This window comes from Podarcis erhardii, assembly GCF_964252035.2.
Source record: "Podarcis erhardii genome assembly, chromosome: 4".
Lineage (NCBI taxonomy): Eukaryota > Metazoa > Chordata > Lepidosauria > Squamata > Lacertidae > Podarcis > Podarcis erhardii.
The window spans coordinates 68,698,896-68,717,957 of record NC_138508.1 but is presented as its reverse complement, the minus strand read 5'-3'; the positions used below and the strand labels follow the sequence as shown (position 1 = coordinate 68,717,957).

Below are 19,062 nucleotides of genomic sequence, written 5' to 3'. Positions count from 1 at the left end.
CTGCACCTCAGCTCCCTTGAACACTTGGCAAGAAGAGTAGATTGGAGAGTTCCTAGCCAGAGTGGAGAGGCACAATTATTGTCCCCCTCTGAGCCTATGCCCTTGATTGACTTTTGAACTGTGGTCCTTGAGCATAAGAATCAGTTCTGAAATATTTATTCCCCCCCACCCCATCCTGAGTACCAAGACCTTTAAAGATTGTCCTGCTTTCTGGTGAGGGAAATGCAATTTTGTAATGAGCTGGAAAACACACTTGTAATCTCATACTTCTTTATTACCTAATCATGTAACAACAACAAACTGAAAGGAGAGGTGGGGGAAAGCTCTTCACACGTTTTCTTCTGAGGTGAAACATCACAGGCCAGGTTTCAGTCTCGAACATAACTTTCTTCTACTGGTAGAATATCTGAGAAAAACCCTCAAATAGTTAAACTACAGTCATTTAATATATTGTATCTTGGCCAATAGCTGCCTCCAGGGTATTGGTGGAAGTGACAGGAAAGAAGTCACATTTAAAATCTAGGGCAAATCTAAGATAACATTTAAAAAATGTAAAAAAATAATAATTCTGGATAGTCTCTAACCTTTTCCCCAGCACAGCTAAGTGAAAACAAATGCTACTCCTCATTTCCTGCAGAGCCAGGGCAAGCCAAAATCAAATTACTTGAAATATATTTTTATAGAGTATTTTCCCTATCCCCTACAGTACAAATGACTAATTCAGCTCTTCCTGTTGGGCTGGAATGGGCTCTGGAAAATGGCAGACAAATTCAAATAGAGTTGGAAAGAGGAAAGGAAAATAAGAAAGGGGGCTTTTGCTGACTCTTGATTCATTCACTGAATCCTTCTGCTCGGACGAGCATCAATTTATGGAGCCCTGAGATTCCTAAAAGGAAAAAGGATGCAAGCCTTAGAGTTTCAGGGGAATAATTGGCCAGTACTTGGGTTGCTTTTTATCACAGTTCCTATCAAAGTTGAGTTGCATGGTGGTCTCCATAGCTTGGATTTTGCTGGCACCCAAGCCATAGAGTTTCTTCATTTCAGCCCCTCTCCTTTCGCCGGGCTTCTCAGCTGGGGGCTGTACCGATCGGCCTGTCGATAGGTGAAGGTCGTGGTCTGCTTCGACATACATGTCCTGGTGTTCTGCTTCAAGCTCCTGCTGTTTTCCTGTACAAAACACAAGACAGCTCCTTAAGCTGCTCCTCAGTTATGCCAGACAGGTTTAAAATTACACATGGGCCACATACGCCGACCCGAAGACATACACAGTGATGCGGGGCAGAATTTTTCCATGGAACTCTCCCCCCCCCCCACAGTTCTTAAGTTCATTAGTAACAATGAATACATGCCAAATATTATGCAAGCTTGGCGGTTGGGGAGCATTTCGCTTTTGTCTGCTAAATACAAGTAAAATCTGACAATTCCCCTATTCAAAATTTTATGGGAAACACAAATCACTGGGCATATGCATAACCTTTCAAACAAAGACAATCCATACACAACTTGAGCCTTGCAAGTATGCTGGTTCCCGTTTCAACAAGCCTTGAAGCTGTAAGTATATTATCCCTTTCTTTTAAAAGCTGCACTGCTTTGCCAATTTTTCTTTGGGCACAATTCAGAGTGTTGGCAATTATCTGCACAGCAATAAATAGATTCAGGTAGATAGCCATGTTGGTCTGGCGCAGTCGAAATAAATAAAAAATTGTCCAGTAGTGCCTTAGAGACCAATTAAGTTTGTTCTGGGTATAAGCTTTCATGTGCATGCACACTTCTTCAGATACAGTGGTACCTCGGGTTACATACGCTTCAGGTTACAAACGCTTCAGGTTACAGACTCCGCTAACCCAGAAATAGTACCTCGGGTTAAGAATTTTGCTTCAGGATGAGAACAGAAATCGTGCTCCAGCGGTGAGCCAGCAGCAGGGGGCCCCATTAGTTAAAGTAGTGCTTCAGGTTAAGAACAGTTTCAGGTTAAGAACAGACCTCAGGAACGAATTAAGTACTTAACCTGAGGTACCACTGTACATGCACACAAAACCCAGAACAAACTTAGCTGGTCTCTAAGGTGCTACTGGACAATTTCCCCCCAATAAATAGCTTGAGGCTAGGATACACGAGGGACTGTCTTCTCCCAGGCCAGCACGTCTGCTTCCTAAGATCTGCTGAGGAGGTTGTGGCCCAATGGTGGCCCAAACAAGACCTGGCTAGGATGCATGAGGAAGCTTCCTCTGTGGTTGCATCTAGGCTGTTGGAATTTGCCTGCTGGAATTTGGCCTCAGCTCTCTCTCCTTTATGTCGCCTGGGGAAGACTATTGTTGTTCTCATCATCATGGCAGCCATTTGATCATCACAACCACCATTATTATGGCAGGCATTTGACCTGCCACGGTGAAAATTCTTCTGTAGCTGCCCTTCATGGGTGCATCAGATAACAAAAATCTCTTGCCTTTTTTATCTTCTTGATCATTTCATTGGCTTCAGTGCTTTTAAAACTGCCACCCTGAGCACTGCCAAGTAGTTTAATATTAAAGTTAAGGAGGGGGAAGCTCTCGCGTGGAAGTATGCAGGGGATGAGGACTATGACAAAGGGAATCAAAAGTGGACTGGGGGGAAGATAACATTTATTCCTGTTGTAAACCCTTTAAAAAAAGGAATAAGAGTGTGAACAAATTATTGGAGCAGATGTTGCACTGGAAAGAACAGACACGTCATACATGACAGAAGTTAAATTAAACTTGGTTCTCCCTCCCACCCTCCCCCAATAAAATGGGACCACCAGGCCTAAATTGTTTTGCAGCTGTGGCGATGAAATGATAGAACAGGACACTGTAACTTTAGCCAAACCTCTGCTGGTGAAAACTGCTGACATTCTCCAGGGTAAGAGAAAGGACAAGCCTCAGCTTGCTACACATACCCGAGCTAAGCTTGTCTTGTGAAACCCAGCTGTTGGCATTGTCAAGACACCTGCCAAATTGACAACCTCCTGAACGCTCACACAGATGCACTTTGTTTTTCCCCCTATTAAACACTACCCAAGGTGGTAGCAGCAGAGTGATAAAGTATTAAACGAGAATTGCCAGTCTTCAAGCTGATGCACTCAATCCTGCGCTGCCTGAGCGAGTTTAATTTCTGGTTAAGGCTGTTAAATATTTAAGCCTTTTGCACCCATGGAAATCAACGGTGGCCCAAATTTATCTGCAGATTAAAAAAGTAAATAATTTGGATCCACAAATCAGTCTTATTCTACAAAGCCAGCTGAAAGCTGATTTCAAAAAGGAGGGCATTTTTACTTCTATTGTAATAACAAGGGATGTCACACTGGAAGAGGGAGAAACTCTGCCTAGCCACACAACTGAAAGATATTTCTGACATAGCTTTAAAAGACTCAGCATATACACATTTTATAATCCCGCATTTTAAGTTTATGTGTGTACATCACTTAAAGGTTGCACGCTGATCTATTTTACTGTTGGGTGGATTTTTGCCAAAATGTGTGTCTTTGCAGGAAAGAGCCAGATGTGTAGATCTTCTTAAGCAACAGCTGTGTGCACCAAAAGCCACACTGGAAACAGCCCATCTTTGTTCTTGCTTACCGTCTCCAACAGTGAACAGGAAAGATTGTTATCTTGCATGAGAAACAGGCTGATTGTATTTATTTGATTTTGAAAATTTCTACCCTGCTGTTCAGGCCAGAAGCTCTCCGACTGGCTAACAATAGATATTAAAAATACAATTTAAACAATGGAATGGAAAAAACAAAGACAACAAACAGTCAGAGAAGTTTCAAAAATATGTTAGTGACGGCTTAGTCAATACACAAATCCAACACTTGCCTTTGTGTTTCTATCTACTTTTAATGATATTACGCATAAATCACATTGAGATAGTGGTTAAAAGGTGTTTAATAAAATAATAATAGTAATGATGGTCGTTGTTATCTATTTCATTTATGAATCGCTTCCTATGAAGCATTGTGAAATGGTTTCACAATGAAATAAAACCATATGTTGAAGAATTGCATCTTTGAAAAACAGATAAAACAACAGCATGTATAAACACAATTGCATAAATAAAAATAATTCTCAAATCCAATGCAGCTACGGACTCGGATAAAAATCTTTATCACATGTAGAGAGAGATAAGGCTCCATATAGAGGGTCACTGTATGATCCACATGCACACACACCAGAACTCATCCAGATTTCACTCATCAGTGAAATAATCTGCAGATTGTATACCAAAATGAAGTGTTTTGCAATACCTGCTTTAAAACATCTGCAATATATTTTAAGGCTAGGGGAAGGGGGGAAAACTATTTCTGTGTGTAGCAGCTCACTGACAATCTGTCTGGTTCACAAGACAAATTATACCTCACTCATGGACAATAGATATTTAAACAGTACAATCTGGAACTTCAATTTCTGGATTCCTTTCTTTGCTGGGAAGCAACGCTCACAGACAGAAAGTCTTGCCTCACCTCTAAATATTGCCATAATTTACTCTGTATCTCTCCACTATTGGCACAAACAAGCACAATTGTTTCTGGTGGTGGAAAAGCAGTTAAAGATCATTTACATTTTCACCTCCTCCCCTTTGCTTTTATTACTGTGTCACAGCTTTTAACACAAGTCTCCGCAAACCAGAAAAGAATTCTCCACCTAATATCCCCCAGTATAATGCGCTTAAATAAATTTTGGATGGCTGAACACTGTTTTGTGCCAGGCCCAAGTTTGCCGTCTAGACAGCACTGTGGTAAAAATGTATAGCATGTGTATCATAGTAAAGTCCTGAGCTTTCAAATGTTGATGGATGGCATGGTTTTTTCCATATACTGCTATTAGATATTTTAAGTATCTGTATTTAAAGTGTTCTGCCAGTGTTTGCACTGGGGGCGCGGGCGGCGCTGTGGACTCTGGCTTCTGTCCAGAGCCTAGGACAGAAGGTCGGCGGTTTGAATCCTCGTAACAGGGTGAGCTCCCGTTGCTCGGTCCCTGCTCCTGCCAACCTAGCAGTTCGAAAGCACGTCAAAGTAGATAAATAGGTACCGCTCCGGCGGGAAGGTAAACGGCGTTTCCGTGCGCTGCTCTGGTTCACCAGAAGCGGCTTAGTCATGCTGGCCACATGACCTGGAAGCTGTACGCTGGCTCCCTCAGCCAATAAAGCAAGATAAGCACCACAACCCCAGAGTCGGCCACAACTGGACCTAATGGTCAGGGATCTCTTTACCTTTACCTTACCAGTGTTTGCAAGCTGACTTGCAGGCTTTTATAGTAGACGTGTGGTATAAGTTGCCTGAGCAAAGGTGACTATTCTGGGCAGGGACACACATTACTTTTAAGAAAAGCTCAGCTCTGCTAGCAGTACAACTTCTGCAAATTATAGAAATGCAACTATTTCCCATTCTTTAGATTAAGCACACAAAGTTAACTGATGTCCCCAGAAGGGAACTGCGTGTCTCAGGGTAAAGATTTCACAACTCTAACCTAGGTGTTTAAACCTTAAAGGAATGTTGCCATTTTCTGTCCACAGCGGCTAAGAAGAAGTCAAATATTCTGCAACTCCTACTTATTCCAGAGAAGCTGCCAGGTAGATTTGTAGCTGGTTGACTGACCAAACCGAAAGGGTGCTCACTAATGGTTCCTCCTTATCCTGGAAAAAAGTGTGACAAGTGGGGGGCTGCAGGATTCTGCCCTGAGCCCATTGTTGCTCAACGTCTTTATAGCCCATTCGGATGAAGGAATTGAGGGAATGCTCATCAAATCTGCAGGTGACACCAAACTAGTATGGGTAGCTGTTAGACAAGAGTTGAGATTCAAGATGACCTGAACAGATTGGAGAACTGGACCAGAACTAACAACATGAATTTCAATAGGTAGGGACAACTGTAAGGTTCTACACTTAGGCATGAAGAACCAACAGCACATATATATGACAAGAGAAACTTGGATTGCCAGTAAAAAGGTAAAGGACCCCTGACAGTTAAGTCCAGTCACGAACGACTCTGGGGTTGCGGGGCTCATTTTGCTTTACTGGCCAAGGGAGCCAACGTTTGCCCACAGATAGTTTTTCCGGGTCATGTGGCCAGTATGACTAAGCCGCTTTTGGCGCAACGGAACACTGAGACCAGAGAAGTGCATGGAAACACCATTTACCTTCCCGCCTGAGCGGTACCTATTTATCTATTTGCACTTTGACATGCTTTCGAACTGCTAGGCTGGCAGGAGCAGGGACCGAACAACAGGAGCTCACCCCATCACGGGGATTCGAACTGCCGACCTTCCGATCGGCAAGCCCTAGGCTCTGTGGTTTAGACCACAGCGCCACCCGCGTGGCGGTAGTACATGTGAAAAAGATCTAGGGGTCTTAGTAGACCACAAGCTGAACATGAGTGAACTGGGTGATGCAACAGCAAAATAAATCTAATGCTATTCTAGGCTGCTTCAAAAGAAGTAATTGTACCACTCTATTCTGTATTGGCCAGACCACACCTGGAGTTCTGTGCCCAGTTCTGAGCACCACAATTTAAGGAGGATATTGGCAAGCTGGAACGTGTGCTGAGGAGGGTGACCAAGATGATCAAGGGTCTAGAAACCAAGCCTTATGAGGGCTTGGTTTGAGGGAGTTGGGTATGTTTAGCCCAGAGAAGAGACAGAGAGGAGACATATCTTCAAATGTCTAAAGCGCTGTCACATGGAAGAGGAAGCAAGCTTGTTTTCTCCGCTCCAGCGGCCAGGACCCAAACCAATGGATTCAAGTTACAAGAAAGGAGATTCTGACTAAACATCAGGAAGAACTTTCTGATGGTAAGAGCTGTTCGGCAGTGAAACAGTTTCCCTCAGGAGGTGTTGGACTGGATGACTGTCAGGGATCCTTCAAACTCTACAATTCTATGATTCTATGAACAGCAGTTAAGGGATTTTTAGACTAGAGAATTTCCCCTGATGTTTATTTTGTTTGTCCTTGCAGAAAATGTTTAAAATATACTCTGAGATAGGCTTTATTTCTAATCAACAGATACGAAACAGCCATTTGAACTATGTAGCGACATAAAAACAATCTTACAGATTCTTGAAGACCATCGTTTATACAATGACTTCATTGTGGGCCAGTATTTCAAATTAAACAAACTGAAGTTCTGCCAACGCACACAAAATGAACCAACAAATTGGACGGCAGCATTCATTAGTTTTAAGCTTTCAACCTAGAGCATTATTTACTCCACGCTTATGGAAGATCGCTGGCAACACAGGAATTAGAGGAAAGGGTAGCTCCAAAACATGCCGTTTTTATTGGTTTCCAGAATGCCGAAACACATTGCAGCAAAGTGCATGACTTTAAAGAGCTCCATCCCTATCTAATTACAATTAGGAAGTGATTTTGTTTCCAGAAAGCATTATATGCACAAGGCATGTACAAGATCGGGTTGGGTGGGGTTACAAGAGAGGAATGTAGAGTGCTGCCTTATAGAGACTCACACCGCTATTCCATCATTGCTGGCTGGTTGTGGGTATCCAGTGTTTCAGACAAGGGAGATTCCCAGTCCTGCCTGGAGAGTCTGGGGACTGAACCAAGACCTTTCTGCTTTCAAAACATCTGCTCTACCACTGAGCTATAGCTCTGCCCTATATATTTCTAGTATTCTTTGTGTGCAAATCTCTACCTCTTGAGAAGCACTTTTTATGGCTAGGTCCTACTTTTGTCCTTCCACCATCATAGAATCATAGAATTGCACAGCTGGAAGGGATCCTGTGGATCATCTAGTCCAATGCCCTGCGATGCAGGAATATGTAGATGTTCCATATGGGGATGGAACCTACAACCTTGGCATTATCGGCACCATGCTCTAGCCCACAGGTTTTCAACCTTTTGGAGTCCACGGCTCCCTTGACCAACTACATTCTTTCTGTGGCACCCCTGTGGGGCTCAGGAGCCCAGTTATGTCACCCCTTGCCTGCCGAGCTGGCAGCCTCTCACCCTTTTTCAAACACCCTCCTTTGTGGAGTGTTCCCTCAGCCTCCTCTTCTCTCCTCTCTCCTTGGGAGTCCTCCAGGCAGGTGCTGCAGGCACCTCAGCTCCTTGCAACCAGCACCCCTGGCCAGCTCCAGAAGCACCATTTGCCTGGGGAGCTTGTAGGCAGGGCTGCTGCAACAACCAGCTGTGCAAGCCTCTGGGAGGCAGAGATGCAAGAGGGCACCAAAAGGAAAGAGGGACAGACGCCAGTGTTGCCCATGGCACTCCTGACCATCATTCATTGTGCCACAGCACACTTGTTGAAAACTACTACTCTAGCCAACTGAGATAACCAGGTGAAGACTTCCTGAATTTAGACAGGCCTTTTATATTGTGCCAACTGGATTTTGTCTTTATTTATGGCTCATCATTGTGGCCTCTGCTGTTTCATCGTTGATTGAGCTTTTATTGGTTTTATCTGCTCTTCTTTAAAATCTTACCGTTAAATTGTTTTAAACTATTTTATTGTATTTTTATGCTATTAATTTGCAGATTTATAAACTGTGTTGCAAGCAAAAGTTACCAAAGTGTGTTCATTTTTATCGTCACTGGGTGCTATTGCGAAACTTTGTTCTTCTCAAAACCAGAATCACAATCCATGGTTCAATTGACAAATATTCCTGATTTGTTTGTTTGTTTGTGATATAATTGGGACCATTATGCATGTGAGCATTCGATGTCATGGGACAGAGCACTGGATTTGAAGACCCTTAAAGCTTACTGTGGTTTTAAGTCAATCACTCTCTCTTAGTCCAGCCAATTTTACAGAACAATTGCTAGAATGACTTGGGCATGATGATGGGGCTGGAATTGCCCAGAAAGTGATGGCTAAGAAAGGGACCATGCAACACCTGCTTACATCCCTCTGAGTTGAGTCCAATTGTTGAAAAGTATGGAGTCCAGTGAGTTCTTGTGTGGGACAAACAGAAACATGACTGTGTGCTATGTGGCCCCTTCTTGGGTGCTTTCAAACATATTTCAGTATACCTGAAGGAGCGTCTCCACCCTCATTGTTCAGCCCGGACACTGAGCTCCAAGGGCCTTCTGGCGGTTCCCTCACTGTAAGAAGTGAGGTTATAGGGAACCAGGCAGAGGGCCTCCTTGGTAATGGCGCCTGCCCCGTGGAACGCTCTCCCATCAGATGTTAAGGAAATAAACAACGACCTGACTTTAGAAGACATCTGAAGGCAGCCCTGTTTAGGGAAGTTTTTAATGTTTGATGTTTTATTGTGTATTTAATATTCTGTTGTCAGCCAGATGGGTGGAGTAATAATAATAATAATAATAATAATAATAATAATAATAATAATATTACAACCTGTGAAACCTCAGGTGTTTTGCTGAAGTACAACTCCCACCATCTCTTACCATTGACCATGATGGGAGCTGATCTACCTAACTCCTCCAGAAGAAAAAGGTAACAGTGAATGGACACTAAATCATACTACCAGCATGAGGATTTAATGATCTGTTAAATAGATGCGCTGTCCAGGATGGCAACAATACTGCAGTAGAAGCCAACTGCTATGAATAAGATAAAACTATCATAAGGATTACAAATGCAGGCAACTTGCCATTCATAGACATGTCATTTCATTTCCTTATAGATAAGGATGCATTTACACACAAATGGCCAAAATAACCATCAGTTTGGCATTACAACACACTGTTCTTCCCAGGCAAAAAAAAAAAAAAAACCAAACTAAAGGGAAAATGTCAAAATACAAAACAGAAATGTGTTGTGCTATAGAGCCTGCTAAGGCGCTGACAGAGAGTTTTACTGGACAAAGAAGCAAGGAGGAATTTCTAACAGTGGGCTACCTAACCTGCAAAAGAGGGAAGAGGTGTATGAGAAGCTCCAATATGGCAGAAACCATATTTTCCAAGTCAAGTGCATTCAATGCAACTACGGTATGCCTTTTAAGCCGAGGGAGTCCTAGAGGAAAACACACAATTGAAACTGCTGTAAGGAAAGCTGCTGTCGATAAGACATCAGCATAATGGCTGTTTCAATACAGGCAGAGTGGGAGAGGAATTGGCAATAACTGTGCATTGATCTACAAAATTATTATTTCTTTCCAACATCATAGGGTCTTTGGAAAGAGTAATCAACTAATGGCCTTTTAAAGATCCTTGGATAAAAAACCAAAACCCTATGGAATTAAATCAAAATGTTTTTTTTTTAAAACACACCGTATTTTCTTCTTTATAAATACGTATAATAACTACTTTATTTAAGCTAGCTTGCTTGGCAGCATCGGGAGCAATGGTTTGTAAAACCAATGAAGGCTTGGGTTCTGATGCAAGAACAAGACAGTCAGGGCACTTTTAAAAATTAGAATGCAAAAAGATTAGCAACCCTACAGAAGTGTAAATAAAGAAAATAATTGAACATCACCACTGAAATACTCATTCCAATGTGATATAAATAAAAAACCCTTTTTATGTAGTTGCCTATTTCTGTTCCTTCCTTAGCATGTGAAGAATAAGCAAAATGTGTCCAAAATGGTTTTATACCAATTAGATGGAGTTGGTGGCTGCAATTGTTTCTATGATGAAACAGTACCATAGCCTTCCTCTACCTGGTGTCCTCCAGATATTGTTGGACTCCAACTCCTATTAATCCCAGACAGAATGAACAGTTGCTCAAGGATGATGGGAATTGTAGTCCAGCAACAGCTGGAGGACTCCAGGTGTTGGACAGCTGCAGTACAGATTCTGGCAGAGGTTACTGAACACACAATCACTTCCAAAGTATGTCATTTAAGATACTACAAGAGCAGCGTTTCTGAGTATAGTACTAGGAATTTCATATCATTTTGACAATTCTATCAGGGGACAGATATTAGCGGAACTGGGCTTTTGAAAAGGCTCTTACATTAATATTTTTTACATTGAAAAGGCTCTGTTACATTAAGATTTTTTTTTGCAATATTATCCCACAATCAGATCCGTTCATCATCAAATATACTTTCCCCAAAACCCCATTCCAATTTGTGCTTGAAATGTAATTTCCTCTTATTCATTGACAGAATCAAATAATATCATTTACTTACTAATCCTCTTGGCAAAGGGGGCAGTATGAGCTTTTCTGCAAAGGTTTCCCCATGTTTATTCTGGTATTTCTGAGTCTTTGTAACATTTCTAATCTGAAGATAGTGAAACCAAATTGGCCCACTGCCTGCCATTTCTTGAAATGGAGAAGTATTGTCTTTCAAAAGATCTGTAATTTTAAATAGCTGAAACTGATACCAAGCAGGAAATCCCCCAGCAGTAAATCAGTATGATGGAATACTGATGTTAGTCAACCTAACTCTTCTCTTATCAAACCATTGTGAACTGACAAGTGGCATCTTCTTGTTCACGTTTTAATCTAAGATCAGTCAGTCAAATGTTGCTGTGAATCTCAAAGCAAACGGCTCTTTTCTGGTGCTTTCTGCTAACAGGTTGGGGCTGTGAAAATCCCAAGTATGAAGATTAACTGAACTGTGTAATTAGGTGGAAGTAGGCAAAGATCTGTAGACCTCAGAAGCCTTCCTTGTTCAGAAGGTGCCCGTAAGAGTGTACCTACCAATGGATGTCATTGCTGAGAACAATGGGTGGAAACCCAACTAGTCTTGCTCAGAACAGAACCAGTGAAATTAATGAACATTACTAACTTAGGTTTGTTCACTTCAATGGGTCCACACTGCTTAGGGCTAGCATTAGATAAAACCCAGTGTTAGCCAAGTATCAGCTTGGCAACTTAGACCTCATCCATCCAGATGGGGACTGGTGGAAGCACCTTAACCATGTCAAAGGCCACAATTAATTCCACTTAACTTTGCCTGCCCCAGCCTACCACCCATCAGTTCCACTGAGTGAACCCAGTTCTAGCATTTGAGAAAGATATTATCTCTGTCTATTTTTCCCACTGCAAGCCAATCCAATCCAATCCAATCCAAATAACTTTATTGTACTAGTTACAGGTAGGTAGCCGTGTTGGTCTGCCATAGTCAGCAGCTTCTCTTTCCAGTCTATTTCTGAAATTCCTTTGTAACAGAACAGCTACTTTGAGATCTTGTATAGAATGTCCTGGGAGAATGTCCAGTAGGAGAACACTTCAATCTCCCAGGACATTCTATACAAGATCTCAAAGTAGCTGTTCTGTTACAAATGAATTTCAGAAATAGACTGGAAAGAGAAGCTGCTGAATTGCAACTTATTACCAAACTTAAAACCATGGAGAGACCTGGTCTGAACAAAGACATTGGATTCTTATCTCATTATACATGACAAAGCCATTTTTCACCTTTTCACCCCTTGCTTTTTCCTGTAAGACCTATTGCAGTCGTTAAGAGTTGTCAACTGGCTCATCACAGCTATCTGCCAATCACCCATTCCCACCACCCTTCTGAGTAATACCCCTCCCCACCTTCTCACTATATAGAAGGGTCTGGTGACTTCTGTTTCAGTGTATCTGAAGAAGTGTGCATGCACACGAAAGCTCATACCAAGAAGTAATTTAGTTGGTCTTTAAGGTGCTACTGGAAGGAATTTTTTTATTTTGTTTTTATTGTACTAGACATTGGCCATGACAAATCTGAATCAAAAATAAATACAAGCAAAAGGGGTGTCACGCCACAAATAATGGTCTCTATTTAGATCTCTGCGTCTCCCTTACAGTTCACTGCTATATTGTCCAGGGTCTTCTTTCTGATCTTTTTGGCTGCCAAAGCAAAAAGGGTGACATAAAGCCACTGAAGAATTTAGAACCTTCTCTGTAAGGGACGCGGGTGGCGCTGTGGGTTAAACCACAGAGCCTAGGACTTGCCAATCAGAAGGTCAGCAGTTCGAATCCCCGTGATGGGGTGAGCTCCTGTTGCTCGGTCCCTGCTCCTGCCAACCTAGCAGTTTGAAAGCACATCAAAGTGCAAGTAGATAAATAGGTACCACTCCGACAGAAAGGTAAACGGCATTTCTGTGTGCTGCTCTAGTTTGCCAGAAACGGCTTAGTCATGCTGGCCACATGACCCGGAAGCTGTACGCCGGCTCCCTCGGCCAATAAAGCGAGATGAGCTCCGCAGCCCCAGAGTCGGCCACGACTAGACCTAATGGTCAGAGGTCCCTTTACCTTTACCTGCATGGACGGTCAGGTGAAAAATCGCCTCCTGGGTCCGATGTATAGTGGGCAATATACTGTGGTACCTTGGGTTACATACGCTTCAGGTTACATACACTTCAGGTTACAGACTCCGCTAACCCAGAAATAGTGCTTCAAGTTAAGAACTTTGCTTCAGGATGAGAACAGAAATTGTGCTCCGGTGGCGCGGCAGCAGCAGGAGGCCCCATTAGCTAAAGTGGTGCTTCAAGTTAAGAACAGTTTCAGGTTAAGTACGGACCTCCGGAACGAATTAAGTACTTAACCTGAGGTACCACTGTACTAAATACCCTGACTAAGTACTAAGTACTAAGTACCCTGTTATATCTTCCGTCTAGGACGTCGGAGGGGACAGCTTGAAAACACAGCTCAGTAAAAGCGAATCTAAGTGAGGCTGGCCGGAGATTCAACAGGTAACTGGCTCTAAAATGGACCACATTTAGAAGTGGGAACCAAGGAGAGCATTTAAAGAATTTGATTGTACTACTGCAAGCTTGATTATATAAACTCACAGACCTCCCCAGGCCAATACATTCCCCCCCACAAACTAAAAATTTCAAAAAATTAAGCTTTTCCTTGGACAGTCAAGGAATTGTTCCAGATTAGAAAGCGTATTAGAGAATAAAGAGCTGGTGTGCTTTTGTGGTTAGAGTGTCAGAGTAGGACCTGGGAGACGAGGGTTCGAATCCCCATTCTGTCCTGAAGCTCACAAGGTGACTGTGGTCCACTCATTCATTGCCTCTCAGCCTAACCTACCTCACAGGGTTGCTGTGGGGATTAAACATAAGCCACTTTGAGCTCCTTGGAGGAGAGGTGGGATAGAAATGGAAAATAAAATAAAATATAATAATAATAATAATAATAATAATAATAATAATAATAATAATAATGTTCCAGCTTGCCTCCATAAGGGCCAGAGAAGCATTGTCTGTCTTATGCTATGCCATTGGGAATTGTCTTCTTCAGTCCAGAGGAGACGGTAAGCACACATTCAATTTACTTCAATACATCACAGATGCCACTATGAAATCTGTAACATCTGTGGTCCGGTACATTCCAACTATTCCCTAATATTACCAAATAATAATAGTAATAATAATAATAATAGTGCAGGATCAGACATTGGCAGTTGCTTTTAGAAAGGATCAAGTCTACAGCAATAAGATTACAGGCAGACCAGCTGACTCTGCTGCACTGTCTCTCCTCCCCCCGCAAGGCTCCAATCTGTCTCCGTCGACAGCTCTGATACCAGACGAAGCCAGTAGCTGCATTTAATGGAGGATTAAACTCAGCACATCTTGGTGTGTTTTTACTCACATACTTTGCACACGGTCTATTAGAATAATGCATTATCCTATTCTGCTAGGATAATGCATCGATATACTGAAATAAAAATGACTGAAACCCAGAAACTATTTGGCCAATAATCATATTTGCCTGCGCTTTAAACAATAAAAAGATTAATAAAGTATCAGTACAGTTGTAAACTCAATTATGAACGAAGAAGCTGATTTCAAGTAACATGATTTTAGCGGAATGTAATCCATAAGTAAATGTGACGGGTGGGTGTCACTTCAACATAAAATGAGACAATTGTTTTAGAAAGTATCTTTCCATCCTTTCAAAGACGTAAAACACACATGCACACAATGAAAGAAATTGAGTATTCTGGTGAAGCTAGGTTTAACAAAGCAGAACTGGGGGGGGGGGGGGATATAATGCCTACTATATTCTGTATTTCCCCAGTAAAAGATTCTAAGTGTTAAACACACTATGTGATTGTTAACTACTACTTCTTTAAATACAAATACGCTACCGCCAGGAATAGTACCTCCAGCTGTCTAGCAGTTGTCTGAGTAACTATTGGTGCATAGACAAAGGATAACGTAAGTTCCACCGATCAGGATAAAGCTGGTCTCAGGAAGTAAAAAAATAAAATAAAATAAAATTGTTTCCATGCTTCTTGGCAACCCAGCCGGCCGCCTTGTCCATCAGTTTAGCAAAGGGGCCCTTAAGGGGATTATAACTGAAGAACACAAGTTTGTGCAGTGAAATCCTATGTCCCCCTCCTCTCCCTCCCTTTTAGTCGTCCTTCATATTCTGGTTTTTTTTTTGCCATCAGATCACTCTTAACAGATAAGCTGTGCGAAGCTTCATTTTTTTCTTTTTTCAATCTACAGATTAATTAAAAGCCCTCAGGTTAAATCAATGGCACCCGCCACTCAGCATGGGTGCATAGCCATTTACTCACACACTAAATGTGTGACATGGAAGAGGAGGAATCCGGCCACAGGGATTTTCACGTGCCTGGATACTGTCCTACTGTTCTCAATTCTTCATTTTGCTTCATCCTAGGAGGCAAGTCTGAAGACGGAGCTACAATCTCATTTTGCCATTAGGAGGTCTTAAGCAAAACACTCTCTCCAGAGCCGGCCATAATATCAGGTGAAGCGAGATGTCTGCCTCCAGAAGCTGATTTTGGGTGTCACAAAAGGGCAGTCAAATGCTAATTATTTAATCTGTTTACTTGTGAATTATATTGTTAAGGCCAGTGAAGGGGAGAAGCGCTTCTGGGTTAATATTTATATCCCACTCAACCAACAACAAATGTTGAGGTCAAAGCCACTTGCAATAATCACAGTAGCATTTAAAAAAGCAACACGTGTTGCAATCACTATAATATGAAACACAAGAGCATATAAAGCAAACAACAACAACAAATCCATCAAAACAATTAATGCAATTCAACGAAGAAGTAGAAACTCATGCAATTCAACAAAGATGTAGAAACTTGTAGTATAGCCAGAGTACTTCCTGCTTTGGGCTAGGAGGAGGTTCTGAGGGGGCAATTTTCAAGATAGCAAGTCTGAGGAGTGTTCTATATGAGGGATTTTTGACTTGAAAAGCCAACCCAGTCGACACTCCTACCCCTCTGCAATATTAATAGGAGAGTATTGCGTAAGGCTGTGTTGCATGACTCTGTAAGCTATACCTGCCTCTGCATGCCTGCAAAAATAATGGGCCATTTTTATTTTTAAAAAACTAGTCAGTAAATAATAAATCACAAGAAATAAAATCTGAAAGGAAAAACATCATGAACCCTCCTCTCTGTACTGCTGTTTTGTGTTTGGCTGTGGAAACGCCAGTGCCATGATAAAAGCGCGGATATCTCCACCTATGGAGAGTTTTCATAGAGTTCTCATAGAATCACAGAATTGTAGATTTGGAAGGGGCCATGAGGGTCATCTAGTCCAACCCCCTGCAATGCAGGCATCTTTTTTGCCCAATGTGGGGCTTAAGCCCACAACCGTGAAGTTCAGAGTCTCACAGGCACAGAAAAACCAAGGGTCATAGTCAACTGAGTAATATTTGGAGGAGACACACTGAAATTAAAGGACCTACGTTAGTCAGGTCTGTTAATCTAATCCCTTCCAATGCTGGTGTTGCATGAGAGAGAGAGAAATGGTGCTTTTCTAAGGTAACAAGGCCCTGCAGGCTATGAGATTCACCACCCCGATATACAGTATTGGGATTGTCTCCAGTGTCAGTTATACTCAGCGTAGTCCCATTGTAATTAATGGACAGAGGTCCATCAAGGAGGCCCGATAGAGAACCATCTTATCTGGGCCCCTCCTGTCCTATGACTCAGAGGATTAGCCTCCCACCCCTTTTCCCAGCCTCACAAATTGCAAAATAAGGCCAGGGTGTTTTAACCAGCCAGAGGTGGAACAAACCAGGGCTGCTTCGGAGCTGTCCAAGGTCCTCGGCCTTGCCTGCTCTCCAATTGGACTTCACTTGGCCTGTCCATTTCCCGCTTCCTCTGCAACCCTCAAGCTCTTGAATTGTCTGAAAAGACCCACAGCGAAGCCTGGAATCATAGAATTGCAGAGTTGGAAGGGATCCCGAGGGTCATCTAGCCCAACCCTGTGAAATACAGGAATCTTCTGCCCAAAATGAGGGGGGGGGGGTTATTGAGTCGTTCTTGTTTTTATTTTGATTATGTATTTCATGTTTTTATATTGTGATTTTATTCTTTAACTGCCCTGAGACCTGTGTATATAGGGTGGTATACAAATTTAATAAACAACAACAACAACAACATGGGGCTCAAACCCACAACCCTGGGATTAAGATTACATATTCAAGTAACACTATCATTGGACCAATGACATTAGAGCAATATTTTACTAAAATGTATTATTTTTGTGATCATTGCACTATCCAAGAATCACACTTTATAACTATGGAGATTGAAAGGCTGCCCCTTTGAAGTTTGATAGACTGCAAGAACATCAGCTGAAATGTTATACTTGAAGGATCTTTCTATAAAAACAAACAAATAGGAGAATTGGTCAGAGTTTCTGAAATCTCCCTGGGAAAAACAAAGGACGAGAGTTCCCACCAAGTAGCACAACTGTTTCAACCTATACAATATAATTATGTCGCAGCATTTTACAATGGCAACATGAGCCTTCCAGCTGTGGAGCTATCCAGCTGCAGCATGAAGAGCAAATTATTCTAAGTGACATTTTTATCACTAAGTGGACAGTTTCGCTGATGTGTTGTCCAAGTATTGCTAATGTGCTTTCACATGTCTGACTGATTTACTGGTCCCCAGCCACATTTCATCATAAAGTCTCCCCAAGCGACAAGTATCAATTCAGTCTCCCTCCCCTTCATCCAGGTGTGCTCAGACATACAGTCAGTCTTTAAATAACAGACAGGTTGACAAGAATGAATGAGGTGTCACACAAAAAACCAAAACAGGATCTGGGGTGAATAAAAGAAATACAATGCCCACTGGAGCCTGTCACTGAAAAAAATGTAACCACTACAAGCATGTCTTCTTTTACTTCTGAAAGGCCTCTTAAAGACAATGAACACATTTCATTTTTTCTTCAGACAGAAGCCATGACAGAGAGACATACTAGACATGACAAATGTCTGCCCCGTTTACATATAAAGGGATGACTTGGGAGGAGGCGTTTTGCCCTTTGCACAAAATGGAGCAAAGCTCACACACAGCTCGTTCACTTAATATAGGGGGGAGCCAACAGCATGCCCTCCAGATGTTTCTCCAACTGCCATCAGCTTCAGTCAGCATGGGCAATGGTCAGGGATGTTGGGAGTTGTAGTCTGGCAATACCTTGAGGGCACCATGTTGGCTGCCCTGGAATAGTTAAAACGCTTGTGACCTTCCATGACATCACAGAAACCCAAGACATGCATTGAATTACCAGCACCACACCCTTTAGCAAGCTCAGGACAATACAGAAGACTCTCCAACAGAACTGAGTGCTTCAGAAAAGAGTTTCTCTTCACACTAGTCTCTTAGTAGGGTACAGACATTGAAATGACTCCAGCCTAAAAACAGAATGCCCTGGTTAGCCACTGAGGAAACAAAATGATGGACTGTCTTTGCTCTAATGTCCTCCCCCCTCTCCCCCAAGACCATGGACTGGTGCATATCAGCTGTTCTGTAGCTTCCAGATATTGCCTCCAATAGCAGAGGTGATGATGGCATGTCAAAGCAGAAGCCCAGTATTGAAAGTGCAATTATTTGCCTGGCAAAGTGAGGCCTCCCATCCTTAAGCTGTACCCTTTCAGAAGATGGCATAGTTGTCGGTCCAGTATACCTGAAGGAGCGTCTCCACCCCCATCATTCTGCCCGGATGCTGAGGTCCAGTGCTGAGGGCCTTCTGGCGGTTCCCTCATTGCGAGAAGCAAAGCTACAGGGAACCTGGCAGAGGGCCTTCTCGGTAGTGGCGCCCGCCTGTGGAATGCCCTTCCAGCAGATGTCAAAGCGATAAACAACTACCTGACATTCAGAAGACATCTTAAGGCAGCCCTGTTCAGGGAAGTTTTTAACGTGTGATATTTTACTGTATTTTTGCTTTCTATGGAAGCCGCCC

The 19,062-nt window shown here is 42.4% G+C and overlaps 1 protein-coding gene across 2 annotated transcripts in view; it reads right to left on the bottom strand.

The window, feature by feature from the left end:
• Positions 1–253: 253 nt before the first annotated feature.
• Positions 254–19,062, bottom strand: part of GEMIN8 (gem nuclear organelle associated protein 8) — a 41,019-nt gene continuing 22,210 nt past the window's right edge. For both annotated transcript variants that reach the window (XM_081858782.1, XM_081858783.1), the window contains one exon: positions 254–1,167. In XM_081858782.1, coding sequence (XP_081714908.1) covers positions 911–1,167 — 257 coding nt within the window. In that variant the 3' untranslated portion in view covers positions 254–910. The remainder of the gene's footprint in view (positions 1,168–19,062) is intronic.